This window comes from Lissotriton vulgaris, chromosome 10, assembly GCF_964263255.1.
Source record: "Lissotriton vulgaris chromosome 10, aLisVul1.2, whole genome shotgun sequence".
Classification (NCBI taxonomy): Eukaryota; Metazoa; Chordata; class Amphibia; order Caudata; family Salamandridae; genus Lissotriton; species Lissotriton vulgaris.
The window spans coordinates 172,425,974-172,450,780 of record NC_141698.1 but is presented as its reverse complement, the minus strand read 5'-3'; the positions used below and the strand labels follow the sequence as shown (position 1 = coordinate 172,450,780).

At 43.5% G+C, this 24,807-nt stretch overlaps 1 protein-coding gene across 1 annotated transcript in view; it reads left to right on the top strand.

Moving 5' to 3' along the window:
- The window catches only part of DNAH3 (dynein axonemal heavy chain 3), a 614,138-nt gene that overhangs the window by 455,259 nt on the left and 134,072 nt on the right, over nt 1-24,807 (top strand). Inside the window, exons 40-42 of the mRNA XM_086940811.1 lie at nt 4,833-5,069; nt 12,025-12,128; nt 18,041-18,335. Coding sequence (XP_086796937.1) covers nt 4,833-5,069; nt 12,025-12,128; nt 18,041-18,335 — 636 coding nt within the window. The remainder of the gene's footprint in view (nt 1-4,832; nt 5,070-12,024; nt 12,129-18,040; nt 18,336-24,807) is intronic.

Genomic DNA, 24,807 nt, shown 5'->3' with positions numbered 1-24,807 from the left:
TTCCCATGAGGCACAGGGTCAGACTGATTTGCATATGGCCATGTCTGAACTGGGGTGGCAGAATGGTCTAAAGAACGGTGATGGATTAAACCCAGATCTGTTGACTGGGTGTGAGTGTTTGATTGGTTCAGATGCTCTGTTCATCACCACCCCCTTTTGTACAGCTTTGTTCGCCATAAGTTGCCAGGGTATGCTCGAACGTGAGTCCCTTGCTCACTTTGCCACTAGATTCAAGCAAGCCTGGCTGAAGACGGCTGTAAAGCCAGAAACCGGTCCTAGGAAGCTTGTTTCCGGTCCAAGGAAGGCATGGCTTGGCAGTTCGGGCTGGACTGTTTCCATGAGGCACAGGGTCACACTGATTTGTATATGGCCATGTCTGAACTGGGGTGGCAGAGTGGGCTAAAGAACGGTGATGGAATAAACCCAGATCTATTGACCGGGTGTGAGTGTTTGATTGGTTCAGATGCTCCTTCCATCACCACCCCCTTTTATACCGCTTTGTTTGCCCTAAGTTGGCAGGGTATGCTCAGGCATGAGTCCCTTGCTCACTTTGCCACTGGATTCAAGCAAACCTGGCTGAAGACGGCTGTAATGCCAGAAACCGGTCCTAGGAACCTTGTTTCCGGTCCAGGGAAGGCATGGCTTCGCGGTTCGGGCTGGACTGTTCCCATGAGGCACAGGGTCAGACTGATTTGCATATGGCCATGTCTGAACTGGGGTGGCAGAGTGGGCTAAGAAACTGTAAGGGAATAAACCCAGACCTGTTGACCGGGTGAGAGTGTTTGATTGGTTCAGATGCTCCTTCCATCACAACCCCCTTTTATACCGCTTTGTTCGACATAAGTTGGCAGGGTATGCTCAGACGTGAGTCCCTTGCTCACTTTGCCACTGGATTCAAGAAAGCCTGGCTGAAGACGGCTGTAATGCCAGAAACTGGTCCTAGGAAGCTTGTTTCCGGTCCAGGGATGGCATGGCTTGGCGGTTCGGGCTGGACTGTTCCCATGAGGCACAGGGTCAGACTGATTTGCATATGGCCATGTCTGAACTGGGATGGCAGAGTGGGCTAAAGAACGGTGATGGATTAAACCCAGATCTGTTGACTGGGTGTGAGTGTTTGATTGGTTCAGATGCTCCGTCCATCACCACTCCCTTTTGTACCGCTTTGTTCGCCATAAGTTGGCAGGGTATGCTCAGACGTGAGTCCCTTGCTCACTTTGCCACTGGATTAAAGCAAGCCTGGCTGAAGACGGCTGTAATGCCAGAAACCGGTCCTAGGAAGCTTGTTTCCGGTCCAGGGAAGGCATGGCTTGGCGGTTCAGGCTGGACCCATGAGGCACAGGGTCAGACTGATTTGCATATGGCCATGTCTGAATTGGGGTGGCAGAGTGGGCTAAAAAACAGTGATGGATTAAGCCCAGATCTTTTGACTGGGTGTGAGTGTTTGATTGGTTCAGATGCTCTGTCCATCACCACCCCATTTTGTACTGCTTTGTTCGCCATAAGTTGGCAGGGTATGCTCAGACGTGAGTCCCTTGCTCACTTTGCCACTGGATTCAAGCAAGCCTGGCTGAAGATGGCTGTAATGCCAGAAACCGGTCCTAGGAAGCTTGTTTCTGGTCCAGGGAAGTCATGGCTTGGAGGTTCAGGCTGGACTGTTCCCATGAGGCACTGGGTCAGACTGATTTGCATATGGCCAAGTCTGAACTGGGGTGGCAGAGTTGGCTAAAGAACGGTGATGGATTAAACCCCGATCTGTTGACTGGGTGTGAGTGTTTGATTGGTTCAGATGCTCCGTCCATCACCACCCCCTTTTGGACCTTTAAAAGGCGGCAGTTACTTTTTAAAAGGCATCGCACTGGGAACGCCTCACAAGGTTCCTGCATCGCATGGGCTCATAAATCCATGCCATGCAGGGACCTATGTGCGTGCCCACAGAGGGGCACATGTTATGCCCCCCCCCCCTGTGTGCATCCACATATGCCTGAGGCACAGGGGGGCCCTGTAGGGGCAGGGCCGCCCTTTGTTGGATGAAAAGCCTGGCAGAGAGGAAACTCGTATTATGTTTGGCGGGACAGTGGCGATCCCGCCGAGCATATTGCACCCTCTGACCACTGCTCCTAGTGCGGTCTGACTGCCCGAGTGATAATCGGGCTTCGGATGGCGGTTGCAGCGGTTGCTGGACCGCCAGACTCGTAATCTGGCCCTTGGTGACCACCAACAAAGTAGCCCCTTTTTCAGTAGTCACATTTGATCATGCTCTTTCTAAATTATCTGAGCACTTAACTTACGCCCAATTTATCCCAATATAAATCATGCAGAAAGTGCCGAATGGCCATGAATTCAAGTCGTTTAAAAAAATGGTTGTAGAAGGAGATAGTATTTGTCGGAAATATGATAAATGTGGAAGTACAGAGTGCCTTGTCAAAAATTGCATGCACTTTCTTCATTTTGCCAGACTTTTAATTTGCATGCTGTGGGGCCTTCATATTTTAGGTACATGTAGGGCTTAGCACAAAAGACCTACATTGCCAAAATACGTGAACACTTGCCCCCATTCACATTCAGTATGACGTAGTTTGCATGAGGCGCAAGAGAATGTATTTGAATGTTCATAAATTCTAAGCTATGTAGATACATGCATGTAAAATTATGCATTTGGGCCTATTGCACATCTAGAGTGATACCTTTGTGAATCGCCCAGAAATCTTCAGATTCATGAATACAAAAACAGAGACTCACACCACAATCGTCGCCATAACTCTCCACGCGACGTACTTTGGAAAACGAGCAGACTGCTGTTTTATGGAATGGGTATCTAAGAAACGTTGAAATCCTTCGAGGAAGACAAGCATAGTGAATTGTTAGACTTTAGCGACGATTTCACCAGCGCGTCCGAGAAGCCTCTTCCAATACAATAAACAGCAACTTTGTTTCAAACTAAGTAAATTGCCACAGTGTCGGACTCATTCATCCAGTTGAAAATCTCTAGCTCCGCAACAAAAACGGGACAACCTTTGAAATCACTAGGCCTTGAAAGCATTTGAATAAACATTCCCGATGGGAAAGAAAGCTTGAATCACAAACTCAGATTTCCCAGTCACCAGCCCTTGAAGAGAGTCCTGAAATTATGATGGGGACTTGAAACGTGTCGGGTCCTTCAAGTGACTTATGTCTATGATGAGCATGTTTTTTTTTTAAATGTTTGCATGACCTCTAGACGTCTAAACGTATTCCCAGTAGGTTTCAGCCGTTATAGTCACTTGTAAAAAAATGATGAATTTATGCACACAATTGGATGTTTGAATTGTTCTTGACTAGTTATAATGTGGTCATTAGTTTGTTTAACGTCAACAATGTTCGTTTTATGTTTCAAAGGTCTTTGACTGTTTTATTCTTTAAAACAGCATTTTCCAAACAGTAGGCCAGGTTACACTTTGTTTGTTCATCGTTTTATGGAATGGGAACATGGCTGCTTACAGTACACTAGCACAGTACTGGTTGACTGGGTGACAGGTCGTACTGGGAAAGAAAAGAGGCCCGGGGACCATAATAAAAGTGTACCCATTAGCAAATTAGATAGTGATAAAAGTGCCCAATATTTGTAAAGTGCGGCAGTTTTGAACTTGTAAAGACAGTAAAACACAGGGGCATATTTATGAAATAGTGGCGCAGCGCAGGAAGGCACCTTGCTGTCCTGCATCACTGGGAAAGGCAGGAATGCGCTGTAATTAAGGCATACGATTCCTGTTTTTTACCCCTGCGCCGGTGCACAATGAGTTGCCTAGAACCAATGCAGACATCCTTGCACCAGGAATGTTTTTTGTGCAGCGAGGCATTTTACTCTTTCTATTTGTGCTGTAGCACACTTAGAAAGAGGAAGTACTGAGGAGAAATAAAGGTATTCCTCCTCGTTACGGCTCTCCTGGGGAGGCGTGTCTTTTTGGTGCATTCCCAAGTTTACAAGGTCTTGTAAATCTGGGAGTGCGTCAAAACCATGGGAGTTGCATGGAAACACCCACACAGAGCCCATGGAATGCCTACCCAGGGCAGAGTAACGCAATGCAGCAATTTGGGCTGTGTCCCGTTACTCAATATTTATGGAGCCACTGAAAGCATACGCAAAAAGGCTTTTTTGTGGCTTCAAAAGTCTGAATTGCCCTTGAGGAGCGATGCAAACCGGGTCATAAATATGGACCGCAGTTTGTACTTTTTCTGCTAGGTATGGAAGACTGCATAGATTTGAGCTAGATGCAGGCAATGTCTGTTTTATTATTAGGGATATTACCTATTAACTGTAGAAACTGTCCTAGTAGACCATAAACATAAAACAGTCCCACAAACAGCCCAAAAAACTGACCCACACACTGATCAGTCAGACCAGACCATCGGGCACTGTCTGATTGCCCTATAGGCCAGTCTGACTCTGCAGGTTGGGCATAGTTTTTATTAGCTTATAGAGGCATTTGATGACCCCACCCCTTTGTGGCAACAGGCTAGTTTTACAGACAAAAGTTGGGAGTCTAAGAGAGAAGTCCCTTTAAAGGTAGCAAGATTTTTTGCACATGAAGGTTTTCTTTAATTGTATATGTACTGGAAGTTGGAATTTGAGATTCATTCTGGTTTCGTTGGGGTTGAGATGGGAAGCTGTTGTGTTCCATGTCACTTACAATTGAGATGTCTGAAAACAAGCAAAATGTTCACAGAAAAGTCAATGTTTGTAGTCCAAGGCTCATTGAAGCCAAAGAGGGTTATAACATTGATGGTTCATACTAAAAATGTAAGGTTTTGAGCCGTAAGTGAACTCATTCTAATTATATATTTATATTTTACAGATGAAATCGCAGGGTCTGGTGATGAAGATAAAGAACCCATGTCAAGTCAGCAAATTACTCTCTGGCTACAAGGTCTTTTCCTTTTTACAGTGGTTTGGACCATTGGTGGAACCATCAATGATGACAGCAGAAAGAAATTTGATCTTTTTTATCGTAATTTACTCTCAGGAGCAGACGATCAACATCCGCGGCCCAAAAGTGTAAAGCTCACCAAGAATAATATTTTCCCTGAAAGAGGTATTTAGTGCTCACATGGTTATGTAGCGCAATGTCTTTGTACCTTTTCCTTGCTTCTCGTTTGTGGTGAGTGGTGCATTTCAATGACCACGAGGGGCCATATTGGATGTTGGCTGCCCCGTACCTGCCTGTGTTGTTCCATTCTATCAGTTGCTTCCGTCTGGTACAGTGCACCAGTGGTGGCTCCTCCACTATGGCAGAGGAGTGTTGCCACACTGCTTTTAAGCAGTGCGAGGAAGAAGAAACATAAAATGATAATAATTTAGAGTTATTATCATTTTATGCTTCGTGCTGCCTTGCGGGTGGGCAGGGCTGCTCTGCTCTTGGAGCAGAGCAGAGGAGGAGTGTTTGCCCACTCCTAAGTGTGAAATGACTGTTTATTCAGCCCTCTTAGGCTGCCCAAACCAGTCATGCGCACTTTTCCCGTTATCAATACAGGCTGCATTACAGCCTGTGCGGAGAATAAGTCCAGGCCACCATTCCCTGGTTGAGCGGTAAACCAGGACGCTCAAAACCAATGACAACGCTGTCAATCACAACACTGAACTGCAGGGTTGTGATTGGTCAGGGGAGCATGGGTGCTTACCAATCACTATGCAGCATTTCAGCGATGTGATTGGTCAGTGGGTTCTGCTTCCTGTTCTTCGAGTTCCACGAGGAGAGCAGAAACAGAGACGCGGGACGCAGCGCCAAGGTAAGTTTATTTTTTTATATTATTTTTATTGCGCGACTCCCCCACCCCCGCGTGACCCCACCACTCCCTGCGCGACCTGCCCGCCCAGCCACCCACAAGCCATACTGGCCCCCACTGCAGTGCACTTAATTATGGAAAAAATACACTCTATCAATGCATGCAAAAACTCTGGAAGATGGCACCTGTCGGGTGCCGGGACACTCCCAGGAGCATCTGTGCTCTTTATAAATCTGTCTTCATCATCATCATCATTGGGGAAATAGCATTGGTGAAATATAGAGCTGTGGTTTGAAACTATGGTGCCGTCTTTCACTGCCAGCGGCCCCAGCGACATTCTAAATAAGGGGATAATAAGTGAACCCGCCAGCAGAAAGTTGACAGGGTGGGGTCCCTTTCACCTAAAACTCCTTTACAAATGGCACAGGGAATGCTGACTGTGCTGCACCTCATTTGTGGTACAACTTCAATGCACTGCCCACAGGCCCCTGGGCACACGTCAGTAATTTGGTGATGGGGAACGAAACCAAGATGTAAGCTTGAATGCATGGGGCGAAGTCCCCAAGCAAATGAGGGAATGTCTCCTTTGGATCCCACCAGCACATAATTTGGGCTGGCATTATCCATATTACTGAAGGAAGTGCACAAGTGTCTGTGGCCCCTTCTGTAATACCAGTACGCCTTGAATACCAGAGCGCAAAAGTCAGAAACAAATGGCCTTTGCACCTGAAGTTATATGTTCCAGGCCGATTTACTCGATATGAGCAGAACGGTGTTGGTGACTCTGGAAACCTTTGGTCCCTTTTCCTTTCTCACATGTGTCTTTGACAAATTGTGCTATGAAGAAATGATGCAATGGATTTCTGAGCCTTCTTCTCCCAAACCCCTTTTTTTTAATATCCTACTATGGTGTCAGTTTTCCAGACAGACCCATTTTTTGCTAGTTTTGTTACTACCGTTTGAACCTCCAGCTCTATTTATACTCATTCCTATCCCTCTTTTAATTTATTTTGGCGTCAAATAGGTTAAATTTAATTTAATATGCTACGTTTTGTGCCAAAAATGAAACACAATAAGCAAAACATTTGTTACTTTTGGCATTTTTGCCTTTTTGTGTATTTTTTCACACTTTTATGTAATTTAGCACAGCAGTGATTCTGATTGCTCCCAGTTGGCTAACAATGGTGTATTTCACATATCCTTTCAGGGGAAGATATTGAGGAAACCTTTGTTTTATCAGAATAGCAAGATGCTACATGTGGGTCACAACAATCAGCAATTGCACATTTGACTCCTCAGCCTGTCGGGTTTTAGTCAATCTTTATTTTAGATTTTATAGTTTCTAAGTTTTCAAAAAACTATTATTACGTGCCAGTTCAGTGCAACCTAAATGTAGTGCTGACTTAGGACCTAATTTATGAGGTTTTGCCGTAGGGCAGCACCGCCGGCCTTCCTGCTGCACTACTCTACGGCAAAAGAAAAGGGCAGAAATGTGCTGTATCTATCAGATAGGGCGCATTCCTGTCCTTTTCCCCTGCACCAGTGCACAACGGGCTGCGGTGCGTCAACACAGGCACCTTTGCACCATGGTGCAAGTGTGCCTATGTTGCAGGGATGATTATTTCTGTGCAGTAAAGGAAACCTTCCTGATCAAAAACGATAAAAAGAGGCTTTTTACTCCTCCTCGTTGTTTCTCTCCTTGGCGTACGTTTTTGGCCCTACCGCGGAGTTAAGATTTCTCATAAATCTGGGGCAGTGTCAAAAAGCCATGGATGTGGCTGGGGACGCCCCAGCCACACCCATTGCATGCCCCTTTAATGCAAAAAACGGAGTTAAAGGGAACGATATTTACGAGGCCGCATTAAGCCAAAAAAAGTGGCTTAGTGCTGCCTCGTAAATATGGAGCAGGCTCCGGCACCACGGAACATCACAAAAAGTGATATCCCTGCAGTGCAAGTGGCCTCATAAATGAGTCTCTTAGTTGGTAGTACCTCTTTTTCAGCATCTGACTAGTAGCTCTTTGATTTTTTTATCTGAAAGCTTCCGTTCTAGCAGTGCCGCATATATCAGAGGAGTGAAGTGTTCAGCAGGTTTTGTCAACTGAATGGCCATAGCAATTTCGTCATAGTCCCAGAACATCACCCATTGGCTTTGTGGACCAGGACATCCATGGGAACCAGCAGTCATCCTACCACACTAAATATGCAGTTCTGCCAGGTTTCCAATGACCACTTTGGCCATTGGAAACCTTTGACCACTAGAGCATCCACCACTACAAAGCCACCGGCTTGTGTCAATGAGAAGCCCACACTTTTTAGAACAAGGTTTCTAGTGTACGTATGTCCTGCTTGGTCGGTGGCTTGCTAATATAGAAAAAAGCATGACAAGCAGGCAGCAACAACATTGTAGTCTGGCAAACATGTCTTTTCATGAAAGTGCTCATGCTGCATCAGCGGCGGCATGCCAGTGTGGCAGCAAACTCCAGGTGCAGCAGCTGCACTGCCACGGGGGAACCCTGCGGGTAAATGTTGGGCCTCTTCCACCCAAGCTTCTTTGTGTCCCACCCACCCAACCTTGAGTGAGCCTTTAACCCCTTAAGTGCTGCCTCGGTGCATTGGCCGACGGCAGCACTACCTCCCCAGTGCTGCGCACGACCATTGGACGTCCATTCAGCACTAGTTCCAATGGACAGCGCAGCACTGGGGAGGAATGTTTAATAGCATCTATGAGGTTAAGTCATTCTATCTTCAAAACATAACTATGACAAGATCAGGTAGTTGTTTGTTCAAGGAATGACAATCCTACTGAGGTCAGCTGTGGTTTGCTGTCCTGTTTAAGCTGGTCTAGCTGACAGTGGGGTTTCCATCATTAATCACACCATCTTCAAATCCACCTTAGGCTCGCTACTTTGTTTTGTTGTTTTGGGGGCTAAAGGCAAAGTGTACTCACACTCATTGTGGAGGGTAGTTACCACATTTTTACCAAACCATTAGCAATTTTCATGGTTGGTTATAGCAGGTTTGTATTTGGGAATGCAGGCCTTGTTAACCTGTAACACTCAAAGATGTGCCTAACAACACTCTTGTTAAGCCCTGTTCAGTCCCCCATAATTTAGATCCTTCACTAACTTCTGATTGTGTGATGTGCGGCTGTGCTACATGAAGTATGTATGGAGACTGTGCACTTAGTGAATGGTGTCCTCTCTTTGGGCCACATTGCATGTAGCACAAAAAGGATGTTCTCTGCATTAGGGTGAAAGTCATCCTGGCTTCCTATCCTTGGAGCGGTCCCCAGGTTGGGAGATATCCATAATGGTTTCATCAATGTCTGGTTTCTTTGCTATTTTTCATTTTCTGCCTAGGACTGTGCCCTGCAAAATTACCTGACTGAAACCAGTTTGGCTACCTGGGCAGAGAAAGGCCTTGTTCTGCCGTGCAACAGAACGATTCACTTGAGATGTCTACCCTTAAACTTTCCACATCCCAGTAAAAATTGGATGTGATCCACCAGTCCAATATTGGAACCCAGGGACTATGTGAAAATGCTTCCTGATCTGGTGGTCCATGACAACTGAATTTAAAGGTGATGGGCTACAGCTTCTTGTAAGGGCCCCAGCTTCGAATAGACCTCTGGAGCAACTATTTTGTACTCATTTGGATTTTAGGAGTAAGCTCAGCTTCAGTGCCTGAGACAGATGCATGCCAGAAGTAGCAGCACCCAGTCCCTTCCGGCTGAGACTAAGCCTTCAGTCACAAGAAAAATCTGAAGAACTGGCCCTGTTTGGAGCACAAGCAGCCGGCCTGCTCAATGTGGAGACAAGATACCATATTTTCCAAAGCTGCTGGCCACCAGAACCAGTATTTTGTTTTCATTTTGATTTCAGAAGAAGCTCTGAAACACCAGTTAAAAGAAGATTTTCTAACAGCAGAGAGACTTTCAGTTGCTGTTCCCAGCCAAGGCTCAGAAGTAGCCTAGTTCCAGAGGAGACAACCCTGTTACTTTGCCCTCCTTAAAGACAATGAGCTAGCCTGCATGAAGTGGAGCTGTGAACTCAAGGATCAGACCATGGCCCATCCTGTTGAGACGTGTGGAAACCTGGTTTTAATGGAAAGTCTTTTCAGGAACACAAGGGTCTAAAGTCCAGCTGGACTGAATGTGGACTACATTTACAACATTCAAATTGCAGGAGGAAGTCACCAGAGGACTACATCTTCTGATGGGCTAGCACATCCGCCTCAGTCTGCTCCCCTATACACATTCACTACAATCCAATAGTGATCGCTGAGGCACCGTCCAGGTGTGGACAGTAAGAATGGCTTTCATAGGTTGTTTTAACCCTTATTGCCTTTGGAGGGTACCCACAGTGATACTTTTGGTGTCCCCCTTTTCAATTGAGATACTTAAGGTGCTGCTCTTTGCATACGTCTGATTAGTCTGAAACTGCAGAATTCATACAGTTCCTAAGTTACCACAGTTATCGTTTCAGTCTTACTCAAACAATCTTAACTAGGTTTCCTCAGTTCTGTTTGGGTGCCAACCTGTCCACATTGCTGCCCTTGATTCTGAAACTGAAAATCCTTATCCCCATAGGCGGCTTCCAAAATAGAGGAACTTAGGTTTACGAACACCATTAAGTTTCAACAACTTAGCCCATTCGTTTTCCAGTACCCATTGGCAAACTAAACTCAATTGGGTTCTTGAACGGCGCCAGTTCCATCTTCTGGAGACATCTGTGCCTTGCGGCCTCGGTACTCTGGGCTACAGTTTTGGCTCCTAACCACTGAGCTACTTTAATTGAACCACTGACAGACGAAAATCGTAGACAAATCAGACATATCATAGCCGTTTGAGATTCACCGTAAGCCCCTTCTAATACCTATATCCATTGACTAAAGTAAGAGATTTAAAAACTGTAATAAAACGATTAGACCCAAGGGGATCACAGGTTAAAAGCCTTCATGATCCCTGCTCATAGGTTGACATTTCCTGCAGACTTTAATAGAAAATGGGCTACAGATCAAAACATCATGTGTTAGAATAACATATAGAGTTGTGTACCAATCCCTGAAGGTAAAAGGACAGTGTATTTTTCTTTTAAGTGTATTTGCAATTACCCTACCTTTTCCAACTGGGAATAAGTAACTATATTGTTTATAATATATACTGTAAATTCACATTTCCTGTATCTGAATGAGTTCAAACCTGCTATCACATCTCAGAGTATGACATAACCATTCAACTAGTCTACTTTTGGACAGCTAGGAGTACTGAAAGTACTTGGCCAACCCAAAATGGATTATTATAGTACCCAGAACACTGAAACCAAAGTGGTAAACAACATTATTGTTAAGTATTTCTCATTCTTTGATGGAATGAGCTGCTACATATGCAGGAGATTTGTAAAGCTGTCACTTGGTCGTCTTTGCATCCTTCCCAATATTGTATTGTCTGGACTTCATTGAAAGAGTGATGGCTCTGTTAGGATAATCGTGATTCCAGGATGGGAAAAGAAAGCATACACTCTTGTATTTCCTAGAGTTGCAGAAGAAGATTTTTCTCCTTCTGTAAAGATTCTTCCACGTAGAGAAAAAAGTTTGAAAATGTTCCTCTTGCACCTCTACACCAGAGGATTATCTCTTATGGCACAATCCACGGAAAGGAAGAAACCATCAAATGTAACATTCACATAGATTTCCTTATGCAATTTTATTGCAGTTTGTGAATCACCAAAATGCATAGATCTATGAAAATGGAAGATGGTAGTCCACAGTTTGTAGATTTTCAAATGTTAATGTTAATTGTCTATATTGTTTTCTTGGCCAAGGCTTTGCGAATGTCATGTTTGAAGCTATGTAGGGTTTAAGGAGTTCGTTTTCCCATTTTCTTCTAAAATGGAGTAAGCACTCCTTTCAGCTGTGTATGGGAAGGATGTGAATGGTGCTTGCCATGTGAACATGGAGTCTTTTGACATTTTCAAAAGGAATCATAGAATCATTAAGTTGAGTAAGAGTCCGGGTCTGCCGGATTATGCTTGACACAGAATTTAGAGTAGTTCTAAGAGAATGAATTGGTATATTTTACCTCTCCAAATTGTTTTGTGATATCTTGCGCCAACTTGAATGGGTTGCAAGTACTGCAAGTCTGTTTTCGTGATTTAAGTTCATGCAAGGGGCCATATGTGAAAGGTAGTCCGTTAATAAAATAAATACAGTTTGGATTTTCCTTGAATTAATTTGTACTAATGAGGTATTTTATAATCCATAGGTACCGTGTATGATTTTTATTTCCATAAGCAAGCTTCAGGACAGTGGAACAACTGGACAGAGTCCATAACTAAAGAAGAACTCACCATCCCTCCAGGAGCAAAGGTATGTCCATGATTTTGCTAAATATATCCTTTCTTAAAATATGAAATCAACATGTAAGTCATGGTATAGGTACTTCAAGCACCTCTGGTTAGACATGGCAATGTCCCCAGGTGTCTGTTGGTGCTATCCTACATGCACATTTCTGCATTGGAATACATATAAATATATATTTACACATTGGGAGTTGTCACTGCGAAAGCATGGTCCCTCTTCACTTTCCATTGAACAGGACTTTGGGTCAGATGTGCAAACATTAGGAATACCAATTTCCTATTTGCGATTCCCTCCTACTCGCAGTTCGGAAATCGGTATTCCTAATGTATGAAAATCATTGAATTTCATTTAGGGATTCCTAGTGGGTATAAATCAACCTACCTCATGAGTATTAGTGAGGTTTGTTGCAGTTTCTGACCAATTAGGAATCCCAGCCATCATGGGGATGGTGGCCTGGTGAGGTCAGCAGGCAACCATGTTTTAATAAAGCAATCTTTTTTTTAATGCAGACCTTTTCCTTAAAGGAAAACGGAAAAACCTTAATGTTTCATTTTTTAGGAGTAGGCAGTGGTCCATGGGACCACCGCCTGCTCTTAAAAAGTATTTTTAAGTACATTCTCAAAGGGAAAGGGGTCTCTTGGGGACCCCTTCCCCAATCTGAATGGGTTACAACCAGTTTTAAACTGCTGGTTAAGTATTACTGTTTTGCAACCGAAATTTGATTGAGATTTGGCCAAGAGTTAGATGTTTCTTACTCTTGATGCTCTCAATTCCATGCAAATCAGTCAAGACAGCCACATTTAAATGGGGGTTAAAAAGTGTTCATTTGGTAAAAAAACTGGGCAATAGTTGATGAATCTGCAGCTATTTAGCAAGTTTAACTTTTTTTTGGTATGTCAAGTTTTAAGCAGGTTCATCAAAAACACAAGCACAGCACACACCGCAACTCATGCGTTAGATAATGCATATGAAAGACAAATGGGATATCTGTCATATTTGTACGCAGTACCCCTCTGCCAAACTCAAAATCACACCCCAAAACTCTATCCCCAAAATGAGTGTCGGTGCTGACCACCTACAACCACTGGTACAAATTAAGCATAGATTATATTCTGAAGCAGGAAGATAGTTCAGATATAAAAATGTATTATTAAATTAGGAAGTTTCATTCTCACCCTGATTTGAAGTAGCTAGGCTGACAGGAATAAGAAGTAGATTTTATTTACAGCAGTCCTGAGTCTTCATGACAAATTGGTTTAAGTTAGCTGGTCTTCTTGCATAGGGCTTTTAGGTTCTGGGTATAATTGACAAGCAATGCAGCAAAATCCTCTAGTTGATAAAAAGCAAACATGTAACATAGTTGTATATGCTGATACATGTATGTTAGCAATTGGGTTGTTGGTTCACTGAGGTGTAAACCTTAGTCAAACAGCACTCACAATTCTAGTCAGTTTAAGTGTATGTCAGGCGAACCCTAACGTAACAGTCAGGCTTAACTTAGAGGCAGTGTGTAAAGTAGTCAAAGTAGTTGTGCAACACTTCAAACAGTAAAACAGTGAAAACACCACACAAAAAGATACCTGAGCAAGTTATAAAAATAGTTCTGACTTTAATAAATAAAACAAGACAATACAACAAAAATGTAATAAGTAGAACTTGAGATATTGATTTTTAAATGTTTTAAGTGAAAATAGCACTAAGATGCTTACAGCGCTAAAATGGGATATATGATCGCGCTGGACCGGGACAAAGTCAAAAGTTCTGGCCGACTGTGATAGAGCGCAAGCCGGATACAGGGACCCAGTTAGGCTCGATGAACAAAAGTAAATTAATCCGAGGTTGCAGAGCATTGCGTGGGCTCGGGTTGAGGATGCGCCACGCAACATAGGTGTTGCACTGGTTCCAAGGTGCGGCACGGCTGCTTAGCGAGATCCTGATGCGTCGCTGTTGAGGATCCTGTTGACTGGGCTTGCGATGTGTAGACCGGTGTGGAGAATGCATTGTGCAGTGGAGGTAATGCATCTGCTCAGATGAGGGGGAAAGTTGTGATCTGAGGTTTAGGCGTTGTCATCGAGGTTGCCATCGATGGAGATATGAAGACCTTGCACCGGGACGAACGTCACACAGTGTTGGTTCCGAAAGCGATACACCAAGTCTGATTCATGCAGCAGCAGCAATGCGTTGGTGGAGTTCTACACAGTAGCGAAGATGTGCCGGTTCTGATCAACGCCGTGGCTGCATTGCGTTGGTTCGACAGAGGATGCGTCTATGCTGCTGGAACAAAAACCTTAGGCCCACTTCCAAGGGTGGCACCATTTTGCAAAGCAGACTCACACATGGCAGAGCCCAGGTGCAGAAACAGGGTGATTGAAAGTCTTTTATGCCCCTGAGACTTCAGATTAGGAGGCCAGCCAGCTAGCCCTTGGAGTCACTCTGGGTTCAATTGATACAGGTCCTGTCCTTCTCACTTAGGCAGAGGAACAGCTGGCAGCAGGGCAGCATATCAAGGCAGGGATTCAGCAAAGCAGCAGTCCAGCAGAGTGGCAATCCATCGGCAGCACAGCAGCTCTTTTTCCTGGTAGAATAGTCATAATTCCAGAAGTGTACTGACGTGCTGATGCAGGAAGTCCATTACATATACCCAGTTGTGCCTTTGAAGTGGGGTAGAATTCACAGACATGCCTTTGAAGTGCACAAAAGCCCTCCCTTCCTGCCCTGTCTCCAGACAGTACGGTGGGATGCAGCACTTTGTGTGGGGATAGGACACAGTATATTCAGTCGTAAGTGTGGCTGGGTGCAACTCTTCCCTCCCATCCAACCAGTATGGCCCATTATGTCTCACCTAGGCTCCCTTTGTGTGTGGTTGTGTATGGGGAATACAAAAGGCCCAACGGTCACCCACCCCAGACAAGTGGTCAGAGACAGTCAGTAGGCACATCTAGCTAAAGTAAGAAAATGCCTTCTTTCTAACAGTAGGATTTTCAGAATTGCAATTTAAAATCCGACCACCATAAATGTGGAATTTAATTTGTGACTCCAGAGACACCAACCTTGAAAGTTCTATCTCATTATAATTGGGAATTCCACTTATAAAATATAATAAGTGAATCCCAATGTTATCCTATGGGAGAGATAGGCCTTGCAGCAGTGAAAAACAAATTTAGGGGGTTTTCACTACCAGGACATGTAAAACTTAAATGTTAATGTCCTACCTTTTCGATACATTGCACCCTGCTCTCTCGGTTGTCCAGGGCATACCTTGGGGTGACTTATATGCATAAAAAGGGAAGATTTGGGTCTGGCAAAATGTTTATTTTCCTCCGTCCTCTTCTTCCTGTCTCCGCCAGCTGCAGGAGACAACTGTAAACACACGCCTCTTAGGCTCCCCATAGCCAATCACAATGCTACAAAGTGTGCAGGGGAAAAGATGCAAAGTGTGCAGGACTGTTTGGTCGGCCCACTCAGGCCGGCCAAGCTTTCTTGTGCACTTAAGGAGTGCAACCCACTCCTCTCCTGCGCTGCCCAGCTCCGCTATACATTACGTTGTGATCATTGTATTTTTCCTTTTGAGTTAATGGGGCGACGCTCCTCCACCTTAGCGGCAGAGGCACCACTGTCTTGTAAGATGCACCAGTCACACATTTCCAGGCATGTTACTGGTAACCTCAAGTGTCATGTCCTAAGAGATCCTATTCCCCCTCTGCAGAAATCTACATAGTTTAGAATATAATTTCTCACGAAGATGGAGACAGCTGTGCAATGGTATTTTCTTTTTTCACAAAGGGAGAACATGTTTTTCCCTCTGAATAAAGTCCTTTTTCTACATCCACAGTAAATCTGTGAGTGATGCATTCCTCCTGGAAAATGAATTATCATCAGGAGTAACTTTATGAACATTTCCAGGGCATATCAGAGTGTGTGAATGTCCATCAATTGACATTGGGAATTTTCAGCTGTAAATGTGTTTATTTATACACATGGATTTGTATAGAGGGTTCACACTATCCTTATGTGGTAGTACTGTAAAGAAAAGAGATACCCTTTAGGATTTCTTATGGAAACTGCATGACTCCTTGTAAGAATGAGCTGTAAAGGCTGCTTGTTCCAATGAATGCCTGTAAAGTTAGAAAAGGGGCTCCCGGCAGGGAAGGTCATTCGAGTCTGTGGGATCTTCATCAATCCCAGAGAGGCATAGAGGGAGCAGTGAGTGACTGCATCCTGGAAATGTATGGTGTTTTTCCAGTTTACTGCATTGTAAAGTGTTCAGTTGATGCAACATGCAATCTGTATCTGGAGGCCCATGAAGAGACCTGCTGTGGCTTTCAGGATAACTTATAGTCAATGAAATATTGTGGCAGGCCAAGATAAACGGAGTTTCCAAAATCTAGCCTGTATGATATCACGGCTTGTACAACTAAACCTTTTCCTGTTAAGTCCAGGAAAGGCACAATTTCCTTTAGTATCTTAATTATTTAAAATTATAGGGGGGCTTAAGCTTACTGATATGATGGGCAAAAGATTGAGAAGAGTCCATATCATGCCTAATTTGCAAGTAGTGCTCAATTTGAGCTGGTGGGGCCCACCAGCGCTCATTTTTGGTTCCTGCCACATATAGTCCCTCATCAGACTTTGACCCAGAGCATGAGAGAGAAAAACAAAAGGGGCAAAGAAAGAGGATGAGGATGACAGAAAAACAGTCACAAAGAAAGAGCACAGGGATGAAAAAGAGCCTGCAGAAGGAGATGAAGCAGCAGTGAGTTTACGGTGCTGGATGAAAGAAGCATGTGGTGCAGTCAAGACTGTCTAGCCTTAGTAAATTGCACTCCAGATTCAATGGTGGCTGCTGTGGGTTTCTGAGCAAAACTTTGAGCCCCTGCACATGTTCTTTTAACAAATTAAGAACTGATTGCAAGCTAGCTCAACAGGCCAAGGGAGGGAACCAGTTGCCTGCCACCAAACTGTCATCCAGAGAGAGAAATATAAGAACCTCCATTATTTGAGAGTTTAGTTGTTACATGGTGGCGGCCATCCATATGGCCACATCCATAAGAGAAGATTTCAAGGTGGCCGCACACGAAACATTAAAACCAGACAGTCTCAGCAGAAGTTGAGCGTCATTGGCATAAGAATGCACTGTCATTCCAAAGTTTTTAACAAGTGTATAGCATTATATACATTAAAATCAGTTGTAGCCATGCTGATCACCAGGGAACTTCAAGTTGGATGTAACCCATTTGCAAACGAGAAAGGGTCTTTAAAAATGAAAAGTGAACTATTCATTTTTTTTCTAAACACAAACTGTTTTCCTTTAAGGAAAACTGGCTCCATCTAAAATAAAAAAGATTGCTTTATTTAAAAGCAGTCACGGACTTGGTGGTCTGCTGACCCCACCAGGACACCATCCCCGTGATGTTAGCGTTTCCTAAGGGATCGCAAACTGTGACCTACCTCATTAATATTAATGATAGTAGATTTGCGACCCCCTACAAATCACTATATGAAACTCTTACAGTTTCATACATTTGTAATAGCGATTACCTAAGTGCTATTCGCTGAAAATCGCAATTAGCTAATCGCTATTACAAATGTTGATACATGTTGCCCAAAGTTTTGCTATTCCTTACGGACTTGAAGGAGCAATAGAGTATGTGTCATTTCAAGGCGTGCTTGCTGTCATGAAGTTTGAAATGTTTGTAATGATAGCTTACCTCTCTAGCCCTGTATGAAAATGTCCTCTTTCAAAAATGTCACACTGATACCTACATATTTAAAATATACCAAAGAATACTTTTGATTGCTTGGTCTGTTTATTTCACAGTTATGGAGATGTGAATATATTTCATTACCAAGGACTGTATAGCTTTCATTGTACAAAGCATTATGTTTACTGATAGTTTTTTTTTTATCCTTTATTACAGGTCTCTGATCTTACCATCCCTACAATGGAAACGGCCAGGCAGTGCTTCTTTTTGAAAACATACTTGGATCACTGTATACCTCTGCTGCTGGTGGGCCCCACTGGCACTGGGAAATCAGCCATTACCAACAGCTTCCTCATAAAGCTTCCAAAGGAAATGTACACTCCCAACAACATCAACTTTTCCGCGAGGACGTCAGCCAATCAAACTCAGGATATCATTATGTCCAAGCTTGATCGAAGGAGAAAAGGTGTCTATGGTCCTCCGGTTGGAAAGAAGGCTATAGTGTTTGTTGGTAAGGATGCGCCTAAATTCTAGTGATGAAGCAGCAAATCTGCATTAAGCGTATTGTTGATTATCTAGCACCTAAATCCAATTGTGAACAAATCAGCTGTTAACTAATTTTGTAATTTAAAATAAAAGGTCACACAGAGCAGACCAATACTAATGCATTTCACTCCTTCCAAGCTCTGACATTGGAGGAGCAACCCTGCCCATCAAGGACCCAGGTTCCTCCCTACTGAGATCAGATAGGCTGCTGAATGTACAGTTCTCCAATTGTACTGTCAAGGTGTAATGAAATAGATTTCCATTAAGCAAATATTTGCCGTTAAATTTTATTCTGTCCTCTTCATATTTTACCTGGTCATCTTAGCATGACCCTGTTTTCCCAATCGCAGACTGGATTGATTAGCAGAATAACAGAATTGTCTGGTGAGGGCTGAGTAAACTAGGTTTTACATTAACAATTTTTAACCGAAGGTGTTTCTAAAAATTTGACTAGCACCCCGACCACTGGGGCCAAAAGTAAACTATTGAAGTGCTTTATATGAAAGCTGAGAGAGAGAGACAGAGAGGGAGCAAAATATAGAGAGAGGGAGAGACTTGGACCGACTGCACACACACTTACATTTTCCAGTTTCTCTTTGATAAAAATATTTTCCTCTAAGACCAACCTACTGATTCACAAACCCTGATCTCCCGGCTAGCTGCAGTTGTACGATACATAGACAGGTATTTTTGTTTTATCTTTTCCTATCACACAACCATATGAAAGGAACAAAACTCACAAGTAAATTAACCCTTCACTGCCCAGAGGCTATATTTAGACACCCTAATGCAGTGGGTTTTATTTTGCCACTGGACATATGTACCTGGACCGAAAAAAGGAAGGGGTTAACCTAAAACAGGAAGGGTGAAGTAGCTAAAAAAAAATTCTAGTTACTTAAAAAATAAATTAGATTTGTCATTAGCCTCTTAGGTGCTGCGCCTATTCCAACGGCCAACGGCACCACTACCTCAGGAGTGCTGCCGTCGGCCGTTGGACGTTCGAACCTCACCTGCGCAATGGATTGTTCAGCACTGGAGCTGGACGTTCCATAGCTGCTAAGGTGTTAGTTGGCCTTTTTGTTTGTGTGGATGGGTGAGTGGGTGAATGTGATGATGATTCCATGGCTGAATGGATGAGTAAGTAAATGATAAGTACCTGGTAAATACATTCATAGATTGATGAAAGGTTGAATAAATGATTGCATCGGTGAATGGCTGGATCATTGGTGATTGCATGTACTAATGGATTCATGAATGAGTGCACAAATAGATGCAAACAGGTTACACTAATCTCACAGGGTGAGCCCCCAGTCTGTAACAGTAGCAGTGTAAAAATGGGAAGAATTCCAATATTATACCAGTGCAAGCGATATATCAGAAATTGACACCATCGTAGCAGGAATGCCTTTGGTATACATGCGTAAAGAACTGCCAATATTATGCCCGTGCAGGTTTTGCACCAAGGGTGGCCCCATTATTTCAATACTCCCTATAATAGTTCAAGAATTATCCCCATCACAGCAGTGCAAGCATTACGCGAGAGCGAGCTCCATCATGCCAGGAATGCCCACCCTATGTCAAAAACTGCCACCATTATTGATGTTCATAACATGTTCCATCACATAATAACTCTTTTGGGTTCAAACCTGCACAGTCACTCATTAATCTTTAGTCCAAGTTCAAATTTGCTCCATCATTTATGCATCTTGAATGCTTGTTTGCATTTGAAGTCACAAATCTTGAGTGTCGGGCCAGATTTGCACTATTACATACCAGACTGGCAAAAAGATTGTTACAACTGGTTATTATCGCATGTCAAACAAACAAAAGAACAAAGAGTAGTGGAGGGCCTGAGGGGAAAGTGTTTTTATAGACCTGCTGGTGCCTTGTCCCCCAACTAGACAATTAAACACACGGAAGGTACCAGAAGTCTAATTTACTTGGGACCTATATAGTGTCCCACATCGATGATAGGACCAAAAAGATTAATCCTAAAAAGAGACCTTAATGCAGGAAAAGCCAGGAGAAAGGATACAGAGTACAGAACTGGAAAGTGTACCCATCAGCCCACTCATTAGTGGAACTTCGTCATCTGGGTTTTTTTGTTGAAAACTGGTGTCCAATATGCCTTTCTTCAGGAAAAACCTGAGGCTAGCAGATCTTGGACCCAATGGTTGAGCCCTCAATCAAAGAAGATGACAGAGTATAGGCTAGAGGGGCAGAGTTGCAGTGCTCAAAATTAGTGAAAAAATGAAAAGGAAAGAAACATAATCCAAGTGGTTAAAAATACCTATCTTGATGTCATAAGGAAACTTTATTTGGTCTGTCCATCAAGGTGGTATGATTAAAAGCAGAGTGATAATAGCATGCAAGGAATTGCTATTCACCATGAGTGTTATCTGGTCAACATGTTTCAGCGTTTATAGGCTTTCGTCAGGACCTATGATGCACTACTGCAACACTTACTTATCGTGCTGTGATTGGAAATCTACAGACCATGTCCAATTCTCAAAGAAAATTGGTGTATCTTCTCCTGTATATGTAATAAAGAAACAAAACAAGAAAAAGTTAAAGTGTCCCTAACAACTGTCATGCATCTATATAGATTGGTTATTGCATAATGTTGTCACATTCAACTCACCCAACTTGAAGGGAGGAAAAACCTCACCTCACCTGGCAACCGCTCAGGATAAAGGAGGCCACGCACTACAAAATAGAGCATTAGTTTTAATTCATCTTAAAATTCAGACTGAGCAGTCCAAAAAGTATTTCAACAGTGATACAAAGGGGGGCAAACCGGGAGGCCACGGGATGGATGACACTCAAATCAAAATGGTGGAATTAACTCATCTTATGGTATTCATCAGCTCTATTCTTCTTAAGGGTGTTTAAAGCAGCAGAGTGAATATGTGCTGGAAGCTGTGGGTATTACCATCTGGGAAGAGTCCATCAATAGTGATGGTGAATTGCTAATAAACAACTTGCTTATTAAACCAGAAGGTCGATTTAAAAAGATGTTTGTATCTCTATAAGTTGGTGGCAGAAAACATATTATTTTGTAATCCTCTACAGAACGCGGGAAATGTAATTCTGAAAGAAGCCTGCCCAAGCATCGCATAGCACACAGAGCGCTCTTACCTCTCCGTTGTTGCCTCGGTTTCGGAACTGAGCCGAGGGGGAGGTGGAGACGCTGCGTTGTGCAGGGGAATTTGTGCAAAGGCTGCGGACCTCAGAGAGAGCCGTCAAAAGCGGCTCTATGATTGGCTTACTACAATCTGTAAATGTCACCCAATAGTTGCTTTCCTCTCTCGTTTTTTGTTTGTGCGGAGCCTATCCAGAGGCGGAAGTTGTAACTGCTCCGCAAGTATCAGCTTGCGGACCGCTCTGGAGGCCTCCGTTAACGCCAGGAGTGTATGTTAGGTTGTTTCTCAATACCGGAACCGGAAATGGAATAAGTAAACAAGGCGTGCTCGCCATTCTAATTCGAACAACTGAAAACAAGAATGAATGAAGCCTACGTGTGCATTAATCAGACGCGGCTCTATGATTGGCTCACTATGATTGGCTCACTACAATCTGTGAATGTCACCCAATGGTTGCATGCCTCTCTCGTTTTTTGTTGGTGCGGAGCCTAACCAGAGGCGGAAGTTGTAACTGCTCCGCAAGCAACAGCTTGTGGACCGCTTTAGAGACCTCCGTTAACGCCGGGAGTGTCTGATCGGTTGTTTAGTAAACATGGCATGCTCGCCATTCTAATTCGAACAACTGGAAACATGAATGAATGAAGCCTACGTGTGCATTAATCACATGCTGAAGATCAGGAGTCTACGCGTGCATTATAACATACGCGAGGTAACAGGTCACTGTGTGAAAAGATGGTTATTTACCTGTGGAAATTGACTATTTATAAAAGGAGCCCTTATGTGTTTAACTCCCGAAAGTAAGTCTTAATTATATGGTAGCGTAACTTATCCACTCCTTGAAGACACCTTTACTTCTAGAAATCTCACTTAGTTCGTATTTGAGGCGCGACGTGGTATTCTGCTGTATCAATCAAAAGCAGATAACTGCCTGAGCTAATCATACACATTGATACAAAGATGTTGAGGGCTCTACTGTGTTAGATTAGTAGTAATCTATGTTGAGAGCCATGACAACATGGCCAGGTGACAAAATGACCAACCGCCACGTAAGGAGAACATAATATCCACACTCTCAGGTGGAGACGGTACATTATTCACAGCACATAATGCCGTCTAGCAAGAGATAGGTCTGTATAGGAAAAGCCAGATGGTCAACCCTGCAGTATAAGGCAAACCTATGTCAGAGGAATAATGGGAATAGTAGTTGGCTGACAAGTGCCAGATCTTGTGTGGGTGGTCTGTAGGCCTATGGTAGTATATACTAATCAAGTAGTATACGCTAGTCAAAATAGTGCCTAACCATGCATATAGAAGGTTTTATAACTGCATCCACGGGATGTCATCATTCAGTCCTTCTGTATCACTTTTTAATTTGAACACCCATCTCTGTTCTTTTCTTAGTAGGAACTGTGAGACATCAGTGACATGTTCTGGTATGTATGATTGTTCCAACACTAACCATTCTAAATCATCTGCATGGTGTTTCTCAGTGAGGAAATGAGAGGTGAGCCGGGTCGCTTGCTTGTTGCGCCTGATTGTGCTCTTATCCTCTTGTATACGTAGTTTGATTTTTCTCATCGTCATCCCTATGTATCTCAAGCCGCATGGGCAGATGATCAGATAGATGACTTTCTCGCTGTTACAGTTCGTGTGGCGTTTGAGCAGCCACGGTCAAGTAGTGCCTATGTCGACTGATAGGGTTTTTTTTTGTTTGTGGGCACACCGAGCAGTTCCCACAGGGATGATGTCCTTGTACAGGAGGGAGGTTCCACAAGGTGGATGTGGAGTCTTCCATGATGTGTCGAGGTCTGGTATGGACTAATTCGTCCCTCAAGCTCGTACCTCTCTTAAATTAAAACAGTGGCAAAGGGATGCTCTCGCCAGAGCTGTTCAGAATTCTCCATTTCTGTCTTATTATTTTCTGGATCTTAGAAGAGGAGGTGTTGAAAGTTGTAACGCATACCAGTCTATTGAGAGGTGATTTTGCAAATGGAGGTTCCAAAAGGGCCTCGCGATGATTGTTCGCAGCTCGTTTTAACGATTTGCTGACTAAAGAGCCAGGGTATCGTCGTGTTTTTAATTTGTTTGAAAGATCTTTCGCTTGGGCATGAAAATCTGTAGTGTCCGAGCAATTCCTCCGAACCCTCAGGAACTGACCAAATGGGAGGTTCTCTCGAAGGGACCGAGGGTGGTGGCTATCAAATCTCATCAAAGAATTGCGAGCCATAGGTTTACGGTATAAGGAACTGGCTAGGTGGCCTTCTTGATGGAAGATCAAGAGGTCCAAGAATGGAAGTTCGGTTTTGCTATACTCCAAGGTGAACTTAAGGTAGGGATTTTGGCTGTTCAACCAGTTCTGAAAAGACAGTAGAGATTGTTCATCTCCACGCCATACCACCAAGATATCATCAATGTACCTCTTCCACACCATCAATTGTTGATGATGTGGATTGTTGGTATTGAGGACATGATGAGTTTCAAACTGGTGGACATAAAGATTCGCCAAGCTTGGCGCAAATTTGCTGCCCATAGATGTCCCAGATATCTGCAGATACAGGGAATCTTCAAAGGCAAAACATTTTTCTGTCATCGCAATTCTTGCTAGTTCCATTATAAAGTGAACAGGTGTTATGCTGTCGAAAGAAGAATCCTCTAGAAGTTCTTGTAATGTTTGTAGAGTGTCTGTTTGAGGTATGCAAGTATACAGCGATTCTACATCAAAACTTTCCAATATATCAGAATCCGTATTAAACTGCACCTCTGGTAATACACGTAAGACATCTTTGGTGTCCTGAAGGTATGATGGCATCATTTTGACAAGAGGACTGAGGAAAACATCCACAAATGATGATAAGGGTTCTAAAAGAGACCCAATGCCCGAGATTATGGGACGACCTGGTGGTGGTCTGGTTGGTTTATGAATCTTGGGCAATGTGTAGAAGTACGGAGTGGTTGGAAATTTGGTGACCAAGTAGGTGGCTTCTTGTGACGTAATCCACCCCTCCGTGCTCGCTTCTTCTACTAGATGTTTGATTTCATTTGTGAGTCTAGCAGTGGGATTCTCATTCAAGGGTGTATAGAACTGGGTGTTCCCTAGTTGTCTTAGACATTCAGTCCGATACGTAGTGGTGTCTTGAATGACTATGGCCCCCCCCCTTGTCCGCTGGTTTGATCACAATATTTGTATCTTTTGACAAGGTTTCGAGTGCAGCCCTTTCTTTTCTTGAAAGATGACGAAGTTCCACTAATGAGTGGGCTGATGGGTACACTTTCCAGTTCTGTACTCTGTATCCT